The sequence below is a fragment of the Cavia porcellus genome, unplaced genomic scaffold, assembly GCF_034190915.1.
Source record: "Cavia porcellus strain 051 isolate PalLab524CR breed Dunkin Hartley unplaced genomic scaffold, mCavPor4.1 scaffold_23, whole genome shotgun sequence".
Taxonomy (NCBI): Eukaryota; Metazoa; Chordata; class Mammalia; order Rodentia; family Caviidae; genus Cavia; species Cavia porcellus.
In genome coordinates this window covers 46,545,821-46,564,125 of record NW_026947506.1, presented here as the reverse complement: position 1 = coordinate 46,564,125, position 18,305 = coordinate 46,545,821, and the positions used below count along the sequence as shown (strand labels likewise).

Below are 18,305 nucleotides of genomic sequence, written 5' to 3'. Positions count from 1 at the left end.
GGTTCGTGTCCCGGCCCGGAGCCAGGAACCCCGCACTGGACCTTGGCCTCTTGAGAAGGTTATTTTGGGTAGCGGGGATTTGCTTAGGTGAGTGTTTCCAGCCAGTAAAGACAAGTTATCTCGGGCCACCATAATTGTGAGTTAGACAGGCAGCTTGTGTGGGAAACGTCTAATTTACTGACCGTGTCGTCTGCTGCCTTGAGTAAGACCGCGAGTGACTCTACCGCCGCCTGCCCAGGGATGGGCTCTAAGAGTGAAAGCTGCTCTGTGGCCAACACAAGCAGACACACAGTCCCGCACAGCCAGCCCGAAGGGTCAGGGTGCAGCTCATTGGGCTGACAGCGCTCCTGGATTCCAGCTCCTGGGGAGTGTGTGTGTGTGTGTGTGTATGTGTGTGTGTGTGTGTGAAGAACGTAGCTGTTACTCATCTACGGTCTGACCACTCCTATTTTATGGTGTATCAGCCTTTTCTGATTTCTAGAATTCCGAACTGAGGCATGCGTCTCTGCACCGGCGCTCCCTGGAAGCGTCTTCCTCACACAACATGAATCCAGGCCCCAGAAGCCCTTGCAGCCTTCCCAGTTCCTGCGGTGGAGCCAGACCTGAACTGCAGACAGCTGGTGCATTCCAGGAAAAATAAGCATAAAGCAAAAATAATAAAATGGCCAGCAGAGGCTGCAGGCTGGCGGGCCACGTGGCGGTGGAGGTGCCCATGAGACTCGGAGGTGGACCCTGTCCCTCCTGTCATTGTGACTCCTACCACATTCGCAGACCCTTGCAGTGTGTTGGGTGTTGGTGGGTCACTTGGTCACTCTGCTTTTCAGAGGCGATTCTCATGCACTTCCCATGAGATACTGCGGCTCTTCTTTCGTGTAGAGGAAGATGTCACGCATCTGGGGACCTTCATGGTGGCCACAGTTGGCAGGGTGTGAGGAAGCCCCGCCTCTGTCCAGCTGGAGTACCCTGGGAAGTGGAGGGCAGTCCGCCCTGCTGCAGGGGGAGCTCCTGGGGCCTGGAACAGCTGGACAGTGGCCACTGACACATCTTCTGGGGCATCTTGAAGCAGTCACGAGGTCTTAGAGATGTGGTGTCTCCAGGGCCACCACCAGCAGGGGCAACGGTTGTGGCTCCTTCCTGTGTCATCTTGGGTCATTGTTCTGAGACCTGGAGCTGAAGGACAGTGATGGACAAGGGTGTTAGAGGAGCTGGCAGCACCTGGGGCCTGTGGGGGGTGGCGCTGAATGGCTGGGAGGGAGCAGATGCCCCTGGAATCCCTGGCTTCTGCTGGTTCCCTCTAGCTGCTCCTAGCAGAGGAGGAAGGACTTCAAACTGGGACAGCAGGGTGACCCACTCCACTCTGGGATGGGAGGCCAGGGCAGGGAAGCCTGAGGTTCCCAGCATTGTGGCTTCCATGCCCAGCAGCCACGAGAGGAGGAGGGAGGGCGGAGACAGGCACAGACCAGGGTGCACCCCTAGTTCCACTCTGGCAGCACCTGCCCTAGACTCCTCATCCCGTGGGCGGGGGACTCGCCCTGGTATGCTTGAATACCTTCGGGAGTAAATAGCGTGGCACGCAGTGGGTCCCAGAACAGCAAGTTTTCTGAGGTGCTGCTTACATAAAATCCACGGGGTCTGACACATGAGACCAGGGTCCCCAACCCCAGGCCACAGTGGGTGTCAGGTTCCCAGGGGAGCAAGGACCCTGCCTTGACTTGCACAGGCCAGGTCAGGCTCATAGGCTTCTATGCAAACGGAATGTGCAGTGGTAGAAATAAAATTCACACTAAATGTGCTGCACTTGAGTCCTCCCAAAACCATCCCCACTGCTACTGCCCAGGGACAGTCACCTCCCACAGGGCCATCCCTGTGACCCAAAGGCTGGGGACACAGTGCAAGACTCCCAGAGACAGAGCTTTCTGTCTGAGGCTAGGAGCACCAGCTCTTCCCACATCCGCAGAGACGGCCACCCATGCCTGAGATGTCCGGTGCCCTGCAGAGGCCCCAGGGTAAGACAGGGTCGAGCAGAATGGGACCCAGGCCTTCACCCTGAGATACATCCTCAGTGCTTTTTATTATTTAAGACAGGGCCTTGCTAAGTTGCCCAAGGTGGACTCTAACCCTCCTGCCTCAGCCCCCCAAGTGGTATAACAGGAGTGTACCACCACATCTGATGTCATTTTTTTCTTTAAAAAGTTTCAAATATATTGGAACCCATAAATGAATTAAGAGCTCCTCCATAGAACACGAAGAAAATCTTTTAGCTTAGGAAAGCTTAAATGTTTAAATGCATGTATTCTGTATAAGGTTCCGTTCATGTCTTCTGGGTAGAAGAACCTTAATTTGAGTCTTCCCTGACAAGTGGTGTGTGCAGATGTGTGCATGTGTGTGTACACATGTGTGACTCTGAACAGACCTACCCTTTTATGAACACAGTAGAGTATGTTTCTTCCACATAAATAATTGATCAGTGGGGCTTCTTTTATAATTTTTAAAATAGGAATAAAGGGGACAGAAGGAGTACAGCTCCAAGTTATTGAGTCCAAGCACTGTCCACCAAGGCTACTGTGGCTTCATCCCACGCGACCTTCTGTCCCTGCCTCAGGGAGATCCACTTAGTCCAGTTCTGGTCCTCACGCCACATGAGGGCTGCTGGCTGTCAGTGGGCTTCCTGTCCCAAAGTGATACTGCAACAATGTTTCTGTGTCCCCTCCCACCCCCACTCAAACCCCAGGGCCCCAGGCCAGTGTTCAGTGCGTCAAAGAGGAGACACTAATCCTAAAGGAAGCAGAGCTCCTTAGAATTTAGGAAACAGAGCAGAGCTATAACACAATACTTTCAGTTGGCAAATTTTAATGGATTATCACATACATCAAACAAGAGCAGGCCGTTACTGAAAAATAAATACAAATGAACATCAAAATATCTTTGACTCCCTTCTTGCTAATGAAATGAGTCATTCATTAAGTACACATTTAGATACCTTTTGGCAAGTGTTTCGATTTTCACAGATGAGAAGGAAAATCTTGCCACCTTCCAGAAATAGGTTACAAAGACAGAAGACAGCACCTGGATTCTCCACTGTATCCAAAACCCAAGAACAGAGGCCTTGGGGGCACACTCTCAAAGAAAGGTTTTATCTAAATCTAGTTTGCAATTAGCTCTACTCAGAGTCAAGGCTAAGGGTTCAACGGGGCAACCTTCAGAAGAGAGAGGGCTTCAAGAGTGAACCCTCGGGACACGCCCTTCCGTGTGCCCTAAACTGGATTACACTCAAGTGTGCAGTCCAGAGAAAATAAAAAAGTCTAAAAAAGAAGGACCTAGAATGTCAGTTCTCAGGTTATTATGGCTTTACAATAAAGGTTTCTATGAGAGAACGATCATAATGTAAAATAAATACTGTGCAGAATCAGGGAGATTTAGGCCTTTATTATTTAGGATTCTTAGTTCCGAGATACAGAAACACATCAAAGGGTTTCACATCTAAGCGTGCTTTTTATTGTTGTTGTTCATATAACTGGAAACCCAAGTAGCATTTTTTTTCTTTAGTGCCTAGGATTGAACTCAAGCCCTTCATCCTGAACTACAGACTTGGCCCTTTTATATTTTTTATTTAAGACATGGTCTTGCTAAGTCACTACGTTACCCAGGCTGAGCCTGAACTTTCAATCCTCCCGCCTCAGCCTCTCAAAGCACTGGGGTTACAGACACCCATCACCAATTACAGACATGGTGCTCTCCCTGAACTGAAATAGTTTGTTAGTGCTGAGTTTCTATCCAGTCCCTGGCAAACTGCCTCCACACCTCAGTTCAAATGCCCACCGCTTATGTGGCCCCTAATCCACTATCCTAGCCCAACAAGGTGAGGGTCCTTGTTACCATGGGCTCCCAAGTGGTCCAGGTCCACCTCCTCTTCGGTCCAGCCTCTGTGACAGGGTGTTCAGGACAGGGCACACCACCCTGTGAGTGAGGAGCAGGTTACCTGCTCCAGACACGAGGGAGGGGACAATGAGGATGGCTGAGAGCTGCAGCCATTCCCTCCATATTTTTAAAAGAATAGCAGGGGCTGGGGATTTAGCCCAGCGGCATAAGTGCCTGCCTTGCAAGCAGGTGGTCGTGAGTTCAATCCCCAGTACTGATAAAAAAAAAAAATTGAAAAAAAAAGAATAGCAGTAGGAACATGGCCTGGTCTTACAGTGGGGTGTCTCTCTGCCACTTATAACTGGACTTACACTTCAGGCTGTGGGGAAATAGGGGTGGGTTGGTGCTAAGAATCCAATACCCGACTCCGAAAATAGATTTTTAGGTCTGTACAAGCTTCCCAAGTCTTCATCATCTTGCCTTGTTGAAAAACTACCGATATTAACAGGGTGGTGTTCTCTGGTCAGCTAGCTGTGCCGTTACTTCCACCACTGGTCTCTGGAGGGCCCATGTTTGGGGGCATTGATAATCACATTCATATAAAATGCTAACTAGGGCCCACCATGCTAAAGGGTTTGATTCTGAAGAGTATTACCCAGCTGGACTCCCATTTGAGAAACCGTGCCAAAGGGCTCAGTTAGGGGACAGGAGGTTAGCAAGCTACCAGCCAGGAAGACCCCAAGGGGCTCTGGCGACAGAGGGTGTCTCCACGGCTGGTCCTGAACTCTGTCTCTGTGCACTAGCACCTGAGCATTTGCAAAGATACACACACACACACACACACACACACACACACACACACACACACACGGCCTTCCACACGCCATGGGACCCTCATCTCTCCAGCTCCTGCTCTTCCCTGCAGCTCCATGCATGTGAACTTGGCCCTCTCTGGCCCATCTTCCCTGCTCCACCTGCCTGAGTCTTGTGGTTCTATAGGCAGCTTCCTGTCTCTTCCAATGGCCCCACTTCTGTATGCCTGTGGCATCTTCCACGACTGCCACCGTCCCAGCTCTAACATGAGGGAACTGTACTGTGCTCAGGCACCACTAGGAGGGCACTGGGCCTGCCCAAGGGCGTCCACTTCCATGGCTATCCCCCAGAAATGGGTCCCTTCCAGCACTCCTGTCCCCAAGAACTCGCCAGCATCAGCCCAAGCCTCAGTCCCCAGTGCCAAGTTTGACAAATGCCCACTGATCCCTCCCAGAGATGGGCACTGGTCTTGCGCCTTGAGGATATGGTTGGAGTGGACAGATCCATTCCCAATGCCGAGCAGGACAGGCAGAGACATCACATGAAGGGGGGCAGATGACGAACTCCAGAGGCTTGGCGACAAATCCCTCTGAACACCAGGTGTTCTTCCAATTTTCCTTTTTAACCAAATCGACAAAGGTCCTGAGCTGTCAGGTAATAAATACATCATGAAGCATCGTCCTTGTGACATTAAAGTTTAAAAAAAGTTTGGCCTCTAGCAGAGGAAGAGTTTGAGAAATTGAACAAGATGATGTAGCTAGATTAAAACTCCCTCCATTCAACCCTAGTCACCTACTGAACAGTCTCTGGTGGTTACAGCTTTGCAAATGGCAGATGCAAGTGGGGCTATGTCAAGCCCTGCCTGATCCTAACAAAAAGGATTTCCGTCATTTTAAGGAATTCATTAAAAAGATGTGTCTCGTTATAAAATGCATGTGTAACAACATGATCCGTGTCTGTTTTGTAGATGTCACTGTTTCTAGCATTTTTCTACTGCTTGGGTGCAGTGCACAGATTGACCACTTGTATAGCACATGCAGGGCCCTCCGTTTGAGCTCCAGAATCACACAAAAAACCTGCATGTGTCTGTGTAAATCATCACAGTGGTGACTGAATACACAGAGAGAACTTAACACTACCACCTTACAGTGAAAGGAAATGGGACATTAAAACTTAATTTACATACATATTTTATAGAGATTGGATTTTAAAAGACGATCTCTCAGGTGTAAAGTACTTCAGCTGATGAGATTCTATCAGGTGCGGGGTGGAAATAAGTTCCAGGAAGAAGGGACATGGTCGAAAATTCTATCTTAGTGAAGACTTGACCACAGTTTTGCGGAGAGGGTGCTGGTGTGAAGGTACTGGTATCCAACTCCTTGGTTACACCTCCAAAAGTGATGAAGCACTGCTATAAGAACATGAAGGTTTGTGTTGTACGTCTGTTGCAGAGGAAATGTCCAGATGTTGATTAAAGACATCAGAGGGAACTTGTTCAAAAGGATCTGGAGCCTTAGCAGAGGCTGGGGTCCCTTGCCTTCGCTGGGTCTGCAGCACAGACTGAGGCCAGCGTGGGTTGGGAGGAAGGACAAGCCTTGCTGCCAGTTGTGAGTGTCCCGTGTGCCCATGTGCATCAGTGTGTGAGTGGACTCTTGGGAAACCTCTTTCTATAACGAGCAGCAAAAAAGCAAAGTCATAGGACACAAGACCTCCAATTTGTGTTTAGTAACACAGCAATAAAAGCGAATCCATTGAGAGAATACAGAGGCCCCTCTGTGCAGGAAGGTTCACCTCGCAACAGACACATGCTAAGCTGGGGACATCACAGGCACAAGGGACCTGGTACACCCTGCCGCCCGTATCCTCAGGGAACAGAGCTGCCCCTCTGGCCTCATGGCCTGCTGGGTGCTACGGGTCACCGCTGGTGTTCGGTCAAGGGAGAAAATCAGACAGCAATTGGTGTCAGCCCCGGCCATGATCAGAATTCCAAACACGGGGTTTCTGATGTATGTTTACCACCGCTGCACTGTGATGGGTCTGCAGGGCTGTAAGTGTTGTGAGCTACATCTGGAGCGCTGCTCTAAACTCTCGTGTGTTGTGAGCTGGCACTTTCTGGAAGTGCCACACGCTGGGCTCACCAGTGATGAATCCATTAAAGGGGTGCTTTCGGGAGGTAGGGTGGTCGCTGGGGTGTGACCCCCAGGGTGAGTCTCCCCTCCCACCTCTCCTTCTGATTCCTGGCTGCTAAAAGCCAGGTTCCTTGGCCATCTCGTCTCTGCCTTGGACTGAAACCGTGAGCCGAAACCAGCACCCTCCTTTAGGCTGTGGGTGTCAGGTCCTGTCTCCCAGTGACAGGAAAGTGACCAAGACAGCAAGCCAAGCCCTTATAAGTTGGGGATCATGTGTCCCTAGCAGGCATTGTATTCAATGCTTGAAATGTTGTTGGGTGACTATGTAAGAGAAAAGCTCACACTGGATCTGGAGAACTTTCCAGAGCCCCCACTTAGACACAGTGGCACTTTTTGAACTTGGGGTTCTGTAAGGGGGAACAAATGAAGGGTCCATAGTCCTTTCATAGGCTCTGGAGCAACTCATCTGGAAGAGAATTTCATCTTGAATGTATATTAGGCTTCTGCTAAACGCAAAATAAATACATGTTTTCACATTTTTGAAAATCCTGCAGTGTTAAGTTTTGAGTTCACAAAAGGTCATTCGCGCCTTAAGAGAAAAGCAAACTTGTCAGCATATTAATTAACCTAAAAATAACAACAGACTCCCTTTAAGCAAATGGAAGGGGTCAGGAAGGGTGAAGGGATTGTGTTCTGTTTATTATTATTCATGTATTTGTTTACTTACTTGGCAGTACTAGTTGAACTGACACACCATGCCAGCCTTTTCAGATTTCCTTGTAATTCTGAGATAAGGTCTCAACAAGTTGCTAAATGGCTCAGGCTGAGTGGAAGCTTGGCAATCCTCCTGCCTCGGCTTCTTAGAATACTGGATTACAGGTGTGTGCCACCACACCCAGCTTGTTGTGTGCCTTCTGAAATTCCTAATTAGTCACTGGTCAACTGCACAGCAATGTTTACTTCCTGTATCTTGACCCAAAACTTCAAAGAACATTCTAGATCTATGAGGGATTCTAAAATTTATCAGGATCAATGTACTTGTTTCACTTGCCCAAAGTTGAGAGCACAACTGGGACTGAAGTGTGGGATTTAGATTCCTAACTCAGTGCCCCCTGCTGCTGCCCCAACTTCAGGCTAAGACCCAGGATCACAGAGTCCCAGAACTCCAGGTCTATGGCGAAGCGGCGTAGCACGTACTTGCGGGCACAGGGCACTGGGCCTTCCAGACAGCCCCCGACCTGGTGGCTGAATTAGCTCCACGTTCTCCTGCATTTGTAGGCTCAAGGGTTCTAGTGGGCCGGTGACCCTAGACCAAGCCAGGAGGGCCTATGGGAAGAATGTCAGGGGGCTGGGAACTGCAGGCAGGAGGGGGCCTCGACCTTGTTACACCCATGTTACACATTTGTAAGTGCTTGTATTTGTGCCCTGAGGATGTGTGAGTGACTGAACAGCACAGGAACATTTAGAGGAGGGGATGGAGAAAGAATGTCCATGTGTACATGCACCAGCTCCCGAGGAACGTAACTGTTATACAGTGCACATAGACACTAATGTTTTAAATAACAATCTAAACATGCATTGCAGTAAAAGCCACCTTGTCATGAACCCCCCCTCAAAATCCTCCCTGTCCTTCCGGCAAACTCACCCCATTATCCTCTCCACCTCCCAAGGCAGCTCCTGTCAGCTCCTCAATGAGGTCAAAACAGCCATGAGAGGGAGACAGGGACATTCAGGACCAGGAGGACCCGGTCAGCGTAGCTAAGACCCTCAGGAAGGAGGACTGCATCGGCGCTGGTGCAGGAGAGGCAACAATGGGGTGAGGGTGTCGGCACTGAGGGGTGTCTGTGGTGGGAGCTCCGTGGCTATGTGACTTTTACTGTAGTATTTAAAACTTTTAAGCATTTGCTGTGTTTCTTGGTCATGGTGGCTCAGCCTCTCAAGTTGTGTGGATTCAAGGGCTCACAATTGGCTGATTTACACCGTCTTTTTGTGGTATTTTTGACCTCAGAACTTCGCAGGGATCTCAAACCCGCAAACAAGCTCCAGGACCGCACAGCGGGGGGAGGGGGGGGGAGAATGGGGAAAGTAGACTGGCTACCCGGTCCTCCCACCCTGCCTCTACCTCACTGCACTCCATTCCTCAGGGAACCTTGACCGGGGAGGGACCTGGGAGGCTGCTCCCTGGGGCCTGCAGCCCGTACCTCCCTGGGTACCAACTTCCAGGAAGGCAGTGCATTTCAGGGACAGCCCTGGGGAGGCAGGATGAGGAGCATACTGGACAGGCATTTGTGGGTCACTGCCTGCATGCCTGTCCTCCCAGGCTGGCCTGCCTGCCAGACAAGCCATTCAGTGGCGTGGCCAACCCTGAACACATGTCCACCCCCTTCCCATGAGTGCAGGACTGGCCAGCCCAAGTTCCTGAGTTGGAAATCCTCATCTCAGGCCTGAGCTCAGGGCCATCCCTCCTGAAGCCTCTGGACAAGGCCCTGGGGCAGAGCACAGTCCCTGCACTGTCCAGGCTCAGGCAGGAAACAGCTCTGCTGGGATTTGAACTCCAGTCCCAGGGACCTGGAAGCCTTGTGACCGTTTTCACGCAGTCAGCAGAAAACATGGACAGAAAGCGTGGACAGAAAGCGTGCAGCTCGGGCAGTGACTCTGGGCCAGGCCCGCCCCGGGACGCTCACTGCATCCAGCATGTCGCAGCCCCCACTGGTCCCCACCTCCTCCGCGTGTCTCGTGAAGCCTGCGTTCCCTCAAGTGCTTGTCCTCGTGTTGCTGTCAGGTTCTCGCGCAAGTCAGAGCGTGAGGGCTTCTGTTGGTTTTGTTCGTGCCATGCTGTCTGTCTGCTGTCTGGGGGAAGCAAGTGACACTGGTGTCATGGGGGTTCGGTGCCATTAGCATGAGCCCTGAGACTGCAGGGAACCTGCACCCTGGAAGGTAGACAGTTGCCCCTTAGGGAATGCGTCTCTCAGGAGAGGTGTGCAGGCATCCCCCATGCCCCGATCTGTCTCGGGGTCAGCAGCGGCCCTGGTCTCTCCTGGCTTTCACTGCTCAGATCGCACTTAGTGCCCAAGGGGCCAGAGAACCTCAGCCAGAGACAGACAGCTTCCGAATTTTACCTTGGTCCCCCCACCCAAGGCTGGTTCTTATTTACACTCGAATCTCGGCCTTGCGTGGAAAAGTAAGGGGCAGATGGGCTAAGAAGCCGCTGCACATCCCTCGTGCCTGTGCAGTGTGCCAGGAATTCCCACACCAGTATGGCTTCTAAATTTCTTTATATTTTTGGAAACTCTAGTAATTTTTCCCCATTTTTATAAAGAACTTTTTTTGGAGATTCCTGGGCAGGACCTTTCCACTGAGCTACACCCCAAACTTCTCATTTTGAAACAGGATCTCAATGAGTGGTTAAGCTGCCCAGGGTAAGCTCAAGAGAACTTGTGATCGTCCTGCCTCAGCCTTCCCGAGTGCAGGGATTACAGCTCTATACCATGACATCCAGCTGACAAAAGGACTTTTTAAAAACAATTTCAGCAAAACCAAGGGGACCCCTTCAGACTAGAAACAGTCACGTTCATTATGCTGTTAGATTACACATTCAAACATGTTTGCCTGTCTTACAAGGGACACATAGTTGCAGGACAAATCCATCAAACTCTGCATCCATGAGGGCCATTTTTACCTCCAGCCACATGGCACAAACAACTTCCTGGGTGAAGCCCTGACCCCAGGGACCAGGTCCTCCGTGCATGCATACATGGAGCGCCCCGCTGCCGCCCACATTCCGGAGGAGCCAGTCTGGCGGAATGTGCTTTGGGAGGTGGCCGGGCGGGCGTGGCTTGTGCTCACCTGTCCTTGCTGTGTCCTGTGCAGTGAGTTTGCTCCTGAGTCCTGGCAGCCACAGCAGTGTGGACAGCAGCCCGGCAGTGACCTCTGAGGCCGAGGAGACCATCTCTGTGGGCAGCTGCTTCGCGTCAGAGGACACAACAGAGGACTCAGGGGTGATCAGCTCCCCATCCGACATTGTCTCCCTGGACTCCCAGCACGACAGCCTGAAATCCAAAGATAAGTGGGCCACAGACCAGGAAGACTGCAGCGACCAGGACCTCGCGGGAACCCCAGAGCTAGGACCCCCCAAGAGCCCCTTGTGGGAGAGACCTGGCCCCAGGGACACGTGTCTGAGGTGAGTCGGGGACATGTGGGATGGGAGCCCCTTCCTTGGCTCTGTGGGGGTCTGCGCCAGGACAACCCCGTTACTCCCCATTTACATCAGGGTGCAGTGCCAGCTGCCTGACCTGGGGTTATCTGTGGTCAAAGCTCCTCGCTGTCCTAGACACCTGGTGCCTCAGTGATGTGTGACACTTGTCCTGGCGCTGAACACAAATGGCCAAAGGTGCCACGCTCCATATTCCTGGCACCACAGTGTGTTTGCAGGACCTCTTCGTGATTATAGGTATCGGTCATTTGTTTATGCATGTCTCTGCTCTGGGCACAGAGGCCCATCCAGTTTTTCAGGACTGGGAATTACCAGGAAGTTGTACATAGTCTGTTTACACATAGAGAGTTTTCTAGAAGGAAAATCATCAGAGCATCAGACAGAACTGTTTCGTTTTATGGGACATCGGCAACTCGCTCTCCAAAAGGCTTGTCCAGCTTAGAGGTCCCTTGATGGCCTGTGACATCCGCTTTTCCACATCTGCAAAACCCTCGAGGGGAACAGACATCGTGGCTCCTGGGGTGTCAGAGGTCACCTCACGCGGTTTTAACTTGCAGGGCTCTGATTAACAAGGGCGTTCATCTTGCCTGTTTACTAACAGCTTGAATTTCTCATTTTATGGATTTTGCCTTTTTGTAGCCTTTGCCCATCTTTAAAAGTGTATATTGTTTACCTTTTAAAAATGATTAGCTTCTCCTTTGATGGCTATTTGCATGCAGCGTCTCTAAGTCTGTGGCCTGAGCTTAGCTTTTTCATGGTATAATAACTGGCTTTTAATGCGGTGTCACTGAATGTGTCCCGTCTCTGCAGAGCATAAGATCTGTGCAGATCGGAGCTCCTTCCCGTCGTCCTCATGGACTAGGGAAAATCTAAATTCCTTGTAGGTGTTTCAGTGTTGTTTCCCATCACTGGGGCTCCCTTCCCCAGGTTTATTTTACCGTGTGATGTGAATAAGGAATCTGCCCCCAACCCCACCCCAGCTGAAGTCCAGACTCTTCTCTTGGTCCCTTATAGGGGTTGCTTGCGTGGACTTGTTTATTCCTCCTCCTCTGAGACAGCCTTGCTGTCCTCAATCTTTTATCATTATTAATATTATTCTGTAAAAAGACGCATTTATTCTCCTTAGCCGGTCAGTTTTTCAATTACTTCACAAGCAATTAGAGGAGATGGGGATTTAGCTCAACTTACAGGCATGCGGTCTGGAGTTCCATCCCCGGTACTGATTAAAAAAAAAAGCCATTAGAGTGGGGTGTGGTGGTGTGCACCTGTGATCACAGCACTGCAGGAGGCTGAGGCAGGAAGACCATAACTTCAAACCCATTCTGGGCCACTTTGCAGACTTAGCAAAAAAAAAAAAAAAAGAGCTAGAGTTTCAGCTCAGGGCAGACCCTGGGGTCCCATCTCTAGTGTCATGGAGGAGGGGGGACTAGTCAGATAATCAGTATTACAGGACATCAGTAGAGATGAGGTAAAATGGTTGTGTTAAAGTTCAGGAGTTCGGCAACACAGTTAGTGACTACTTTTGTACCTTTCAGGTCTTGACCCTGTGCACAGGAGCACACAGATCTCCACTGGCTGGTGTCAGGGTCTCTCGCATCATGTTTTGTCCTAGTTTGCCTTTGTCTAACCATGCTGCACTCCTGGGCAGGTGCCAGGCGGCCTCTCCCCTTTGGAGGGCGGCGGGGCCCAGCGGAGCGCTTGCTCAGGAGGAGATCAGGCCCCAGGATAGCTGCACCCTCCAGGTTTTAGCAGAGCCCAGCACTGTCCCCTGCAGCCAGGAGAGCAGGTAGGAATGAGGTCATGGTTGCTTGCTTTTGTCCATCAACAACCAGGAAGGAGACCCTGCTTCGCCAGGACCCTGGGCTGCTTGATGAGTCACCGAGCCTGGGCTCCTCCAAAGCTAATCAGACATCTGTGATCACGGCCCAGGGACACTGGTCCAGGACTCGCCTTGGCCTCCCTGGCACTGGGTGTGGACTCAGGATTTTCCTCCACGAAGGGCAGTGATGCTGCCTGCAACTACAGCCAATCCCTTACTCTCTGGACCCCAAAGCTTTATCCAGACAGGGAGTGAGGCTGCCTTTCGGCCCTCATCCCTGAGCATCCCGATTTGTCAGAGGCCTGGGGGAAGGGGAGAGGTCTCGGAACCTGGAAGACGGACCTTTGGTCCCAGCAGCAGCAGGAGCTGTGTGGCCTTCACCAGTCTGCGGCACTGAGTTAGTGACCCAAGACCTGAGGTCATGAAATGAAAAACTTTAGTTTTGGGGGGATTTTCAGGTAGTTTAGGATGGGGCTATAGCTCAGCAGCTTGGCGCATGCCTGGCAAGAGTGAAGTCCTGAGTTCGATTGCTGGTTCAAAAACGAAACAAACAAACAAAAAAACCCCCATTAGGTTGGTTTATTTTAAGGAGCAATCTCAGTGGAAAAGTCAGACACACTGAGAGCTCTTAGCTGTGCAGGCAGGGTGTTTATCCTCCAGTGTGTGACTTTAGTGCCCTGCAGTGGCCCGAGGGTCTTGCAAACCTGAGGGCCTGGGCTGGCTAATGGGGAAACTGAGGCTGAGCAGGTAGAGAGGGGCCACTGGAAGGGAAGTAGAGCTTGGGCCTTCTCTGAAAGAGAACTGCCTTCCTCCCCTTCCCAGTCCTCCCTTTGCTGGGGATTCCAGGCCTGATGCAAACCTTTTTGCTTTGTTTTTCTTTTTCTTTTCTTTTTTTTTTTTTTGAGGTAAGGTCTCACTAAATCATTAAATAGCCCAGGCTTCCCTGAGCTAGCAATCCTGCTTCAGCCTTCCTGAGTGCTGGGATTACAGGCCCATGCCACTGTGTGGCTGGTTTTAAAGGAGACACCAGACGTCTAGCTCTTTCCATGATGCCTCCCAAATTTTCAGTGTGGGCAAACAAATCAAGCATCAGGACAGGGATACACACAGGCCCAGGGTGGCAGCTCCAGCAGTACCCACTGGGCCAGAGGGTCGCAGCCACCCTGAGGTCCGAGGAATTTGGTGCTGCTCAGGAATCACTGGGGAAGGCACCACATATGCTCCTCTCAGCCTGGCAAGTTTGCTGAGGCCCTGGGAAATGCCACAAGCAGTGTGCTCTCCAGAGTCGGCCTGCGGCACCCCTGCCAGGCATCACCCTCAGGGCAGCGCAGACACCCTTATGTGAGTGCAGGAGGTCTCAGGTCTTCCACTGAGGCTGGCACCTTCTGAGGGAGCCTCCTGTTCGCACCTGCAAAATGCCCTGCGGCTGCAAAAGAGGTCCACCGAAGGCGGGGCAGACTTGGACTGCAAGGCACAGACAAGCCAGCATAAGGCACCAGGCTCTGTGGGCCAGTCCGTGTCCACACCTGAGAACTGTGCAAGCATCAGGTAGAGCCCCTGCTACTCAGGAGGGCACCACCATCACCCTGGCCACCTGGACAGAAAGGCCGGACCACAAACTCGGGACCTTAGCATGGCATTGAGGACAGTGACTGAGAGGCGGTGACAGGAGGAGGAGGATCCTGACCATGGTAGAACCCCCTGGGCCTGACTTAGCTCTCAGGGCACCCAGATGCAGCCCCCAATCCCAGCCTTAAGGCTGTGCCCTGGACACTGAATACTTACATTTCTGCAGCGACTCCCAGGGTGGCCATGAGTGTCCTTCTGGGTCTGTTGCCCCTGCCTCACTGTAACAGGCTGCGACCCTGCAGCAAGGGGGCTTCTCCGTCTCCATCCCCTCCATCCTGAGCTCTGGGCCGCAGGGGCCCACGCCCACAGCATGACTCCCGCATCTGGATCCAGAGCTGAGGCTGTGGCACACAGAACTGGGTGACGGCGTCAGGGACAGCCCACCAGGGCCAGGCCAGGCAGACAGGGCCAAGGACACAGGCACAGGGCACAGGATGAGGCGAGGTGTCCCCTGACCTGGAGGGCAGGGACCAGACTCCCCAGCATGGCAGCTAGAGACTACATACTCAGTAGTGCCCTGATGCAACCTCTGCACCCAGGTGGAGGCTCTCGTGTGGAGACAGAGCCACGCGGTGGTGACAGGCGGCAGAAATGCTTTGCAATACATGTGGGTCAGAGGGCGCAAATAGTATGTTAAGTGTAGCCCCTGAATTGCTTCACTGTGCAAAGGTGCTCAGTGCAGCAAGCGTGGTTAAAGCAGACAGGGAAGCAGCAAACCTCCTTCTCCCTTTCAGTACTTTACACTGGCTGGTTTGTCCACAGGTACAGCTCCCCTCCTCCCCTCTACTCTTCCCTCCCCTCCCCTCCTTTCCTCTTCTCTCCTTTCCTTTCCTGAACCTAGGGCATCTACACTGTGCTACATCTCCAACCCATATTTTATTATTTCTAAAATTTTTTGGTTAGTATGGATGTGCAGTGAATAAGGAGTAAACCCACTGAGGGGAGCTGTATGTGTACCCCTCACCCTTCATCCTGGCTTTCCCCCCATCTTTCCCATTCTGTTACTCTCCTAGATCCCCCCACCCCCCATCTACAAAGGTCTCTCCCATTCTTTCCTGTCATTTCTTTCTTATTTTGCTCTTTTACACTTTGGGTTCCTCATATAAAGGCCATGTGATATTTAAAACCCTATGTCTGACAGTTCATTTAACCTTCTGGTCTCAAGGTACTGTCTATTTTGAGGTGGGGTCTTACTAAGTTACTGAAGTGCCCGGGCTGGGCTCAGATTTGCAGTCCTCCTGCCTCAGACTCCCAGAGTGCTGGCTGTTTTCATGTCTTAATTACCTGACCTGCAGTCACATGGCCTGAAGCCTTCATGTGCCATGTTAGGCAAAGCACCGATCTCTCCTCCTTGGTACACATGGTGCTCATCATAGTTACTGATACAGGAGCACTTTACTCGTATTTGCATAGCTTTTGACATCTGTCCCCACTGCTGGAGTTTCTTCATGAAGACACAGGGAGCACTACCATACTGACATTTTTCTTTCTGTTGGAAAAGCTGTGAGAATAGAGACTGAGGCACAAGAGCTGCTAACAAAGACGCAGCGATGTTTGTTTGTTGTTGATAAAAAGTTTCCATGATGCTTTCCAGTTAAAGCCAGCAGCAACAGTGTCTCCAGTTCACTACCTCTTCCTCAGTTCCGGGTACTTTATTATTATCTTATTTTATCTCTAGCAAAATATTTACAGAACTTGCATCTTAAATCTGTTTTGTTTTGTTTTGTTTTGTTTGTCTTTTTGAGATATGGTCTCACTATGCAGTTCAGGCTGGCTTTGAGCTCACTTTGTAGCCCAGGCTGGTCTCGAACTCGCAACAACAATCCTCCTGCCTCAGCCTCTCAAGTGCTGGGATTACACGAGTGCACCATGTCCAGTTTAAATCTGTTGAGTTTGTCCTCGTTACTTTTCCCATTGCTGAGCTGGAATACCCGACCCCATGAGCTAAGGGCTGAGAAGTTTACTGTAGCTCACAGCGTGTGGACATTTCAGTCCACTGTCAGCTGCTCCAGGGCAGGGCAATGTGGCAGAGGACAGTGCAGAGCAGAGCAGTGCATGGCGGGGTCAGCAGGAGGCAGCACAAGCAAGCAAACAACCCACTGAGCAGCAAGCGCTGACCAAGCAGTCCTCTTTCTGTCCCGTAATTACATTTTATTCAAGATGCCCACCCTTGATCCCAGCACTGCGCACTCCGGACTCAGCCACCTTCAGAAGAGTCTCACTTCGCACCTCAGGAGGCTCCAGGGACAACGGGGACCCAGTTCCTACTTCTTCCCAACAGCACCTCCCAGCATGACTGGCTGGCAGGCTCTGAGAGGAGACAGATACTCTGAAGTAAAAGTCTGTGCCTCCATCTGTGTGGCGGGGCTCTCACAACCAATACTAAGGATGAGCATTTCCTGAAGTTCTCTGTTTTTCATCTCAAGTACTATCTCATCTGTCCATTTCTATAGTTTCCTGTGCCATGAATTTTATTAGATATTTAAATATAAATGTATTTATACTCCCACATTCCCACAAAAAAAGAAAAGGCTTCTGTAAAAGGCATTCGAACATTCAGAGCCACAGGCAGCATGGCCAGAGGGCCATTGTGCATCCTTGGGGTCCTTGTGAATTGGTCTGGGCTCACAAGCCCCCAGCCAGCCCCTTTGTCCAGCCTGTCACAGGACATTAGTGAGGACAGACCCCAAGGTCACTGCCTGGCCCCAGTGGCAGAGAAAGATGAACCCATCCAGTGGAGGCTGTGCTACCTCAGAGGACCCCACACAGTCCGTGTCATCATCTGGGCCTGGTGGGCAGCCATGGACATGGTCATCAGGTTTACCAGTGGTGGTAGAGAAGCTTTGGCTCCCCCTACAGGCAGAACCACTGGGGACGCAGTGTCCTGCTCCCTGCATTTGGGAAGGCACAGGCTGGATTTCTCCCAAATGCTGGGGGCAGTTGTGTCACAGACAGTGTCATCCTGGGATGCACACAAAGCCAGAACCAGGTCTCTGGAGGACAGCTACTGGCTCCTGCAATGTCCCATGCCATGGAGGCCCTGGCCACCAAGCAGACCAGGCCACTGGCTGGTGAGTTGGGTGCAGCTCTGGGCGCTATGGGAGCTTGCGCACGTCTGTTGGTTTCCCTGAGTCAGTTCCCGTCTCTGCAGTGACCAGCACCCACACTGCCCACCCTACATGCTGCTGGGGGAGTATAGTAAGTGGTCTGCACACAAGAGTTCTGCTAGGCCGGGCGCGGAGGCAGGGCAGGCCTGCTCTCCACAGAGCAGGGCGAGTGCTGTCCTTCCTGCCATGGCATCTCTCCTGGTTACTGTCACCTCCCGTGGTTGACTTTATGTTCCCAGGGGAATGGGTCAGGGACCCAGCTCTGCAGTTAGCAGGATTGGATCCCAGAGGCCCTGAGTCCCCCATCGCTTGTCCAGTGCAGGGATTATCCCGGGTCCCATGTGTTAAAGGTGCTTATAGGGAGGCCACACCACCCCTCGGGACTCAGGGGACGCCTCTCCTGTTCACACCACACAGTGGGTGATCAAAAGCCTGCCCCTTGCCTGCGCTCCTGTTCTCTGGCCTGCAGTGGGGCCCCAAGTAGTACCTGCAGCCTCCACCTTTGGGCCTCAAGGGACACTGACTTTGCGGGGCTGGGGTGACCTGGCCATCGTGTGTGTGTGTGTGTGTGTGTGTGTGTGTGTGTGCAGCCCAGGCTCCAGGTGCCTCTCTGGGGCTACCAAGTGCCAGGGCATCGTAACCTGGAGAAGGAACAAACCCGCTGGGCAGCAGGACGGAAGCTGAGCTATATCGCAGACTGGACAGAAGCTGACACTTCGGGCCATGTGCACCCACAC

General features: G+C 51.8%; 1 protein-coding gene and 1 long non-coding RNA gene across 6 annotated transcripts in view; one reads left to right on the top strand and one right to left on the bottom strand.

Moving 5' to 3' along the window:
- The window catches only part of Cobl (cordon-bleu WH2 repeat protein), a 147,098-nt gene that overhangs the window by 114,316 nt on the left and 14,477 nt on the right, over positions 1–18,305 (top strand). For all 5 annotated transcript variants that reach the window (XM_063234367.1, XM_063234365.1, XM_063234366.1 and 2 more), the window contains one exon: positions 10,671–10,980. In XM_063234367.1, coding sequence (XP_063090437.1) covers positions 10,671–10,980 — 310 coding nt within the window. The remainder of the gene's footprint in view (positions 1–10,670; positions 10,981–18,305) is intronic.
- Positions 6,382–10,777, bottom strand: LOC134472533 (uncharacterized). The gene is made up of 2 exons (XR_010042401.1): positions 10,647–10,777; positions 6,382–9,650 (listed from the first exon to the last, which is right to left on the bottom strand). It is a non-coding gene; the product is annotated as an uncharacterized LOC134472533 (long non-coding RNA).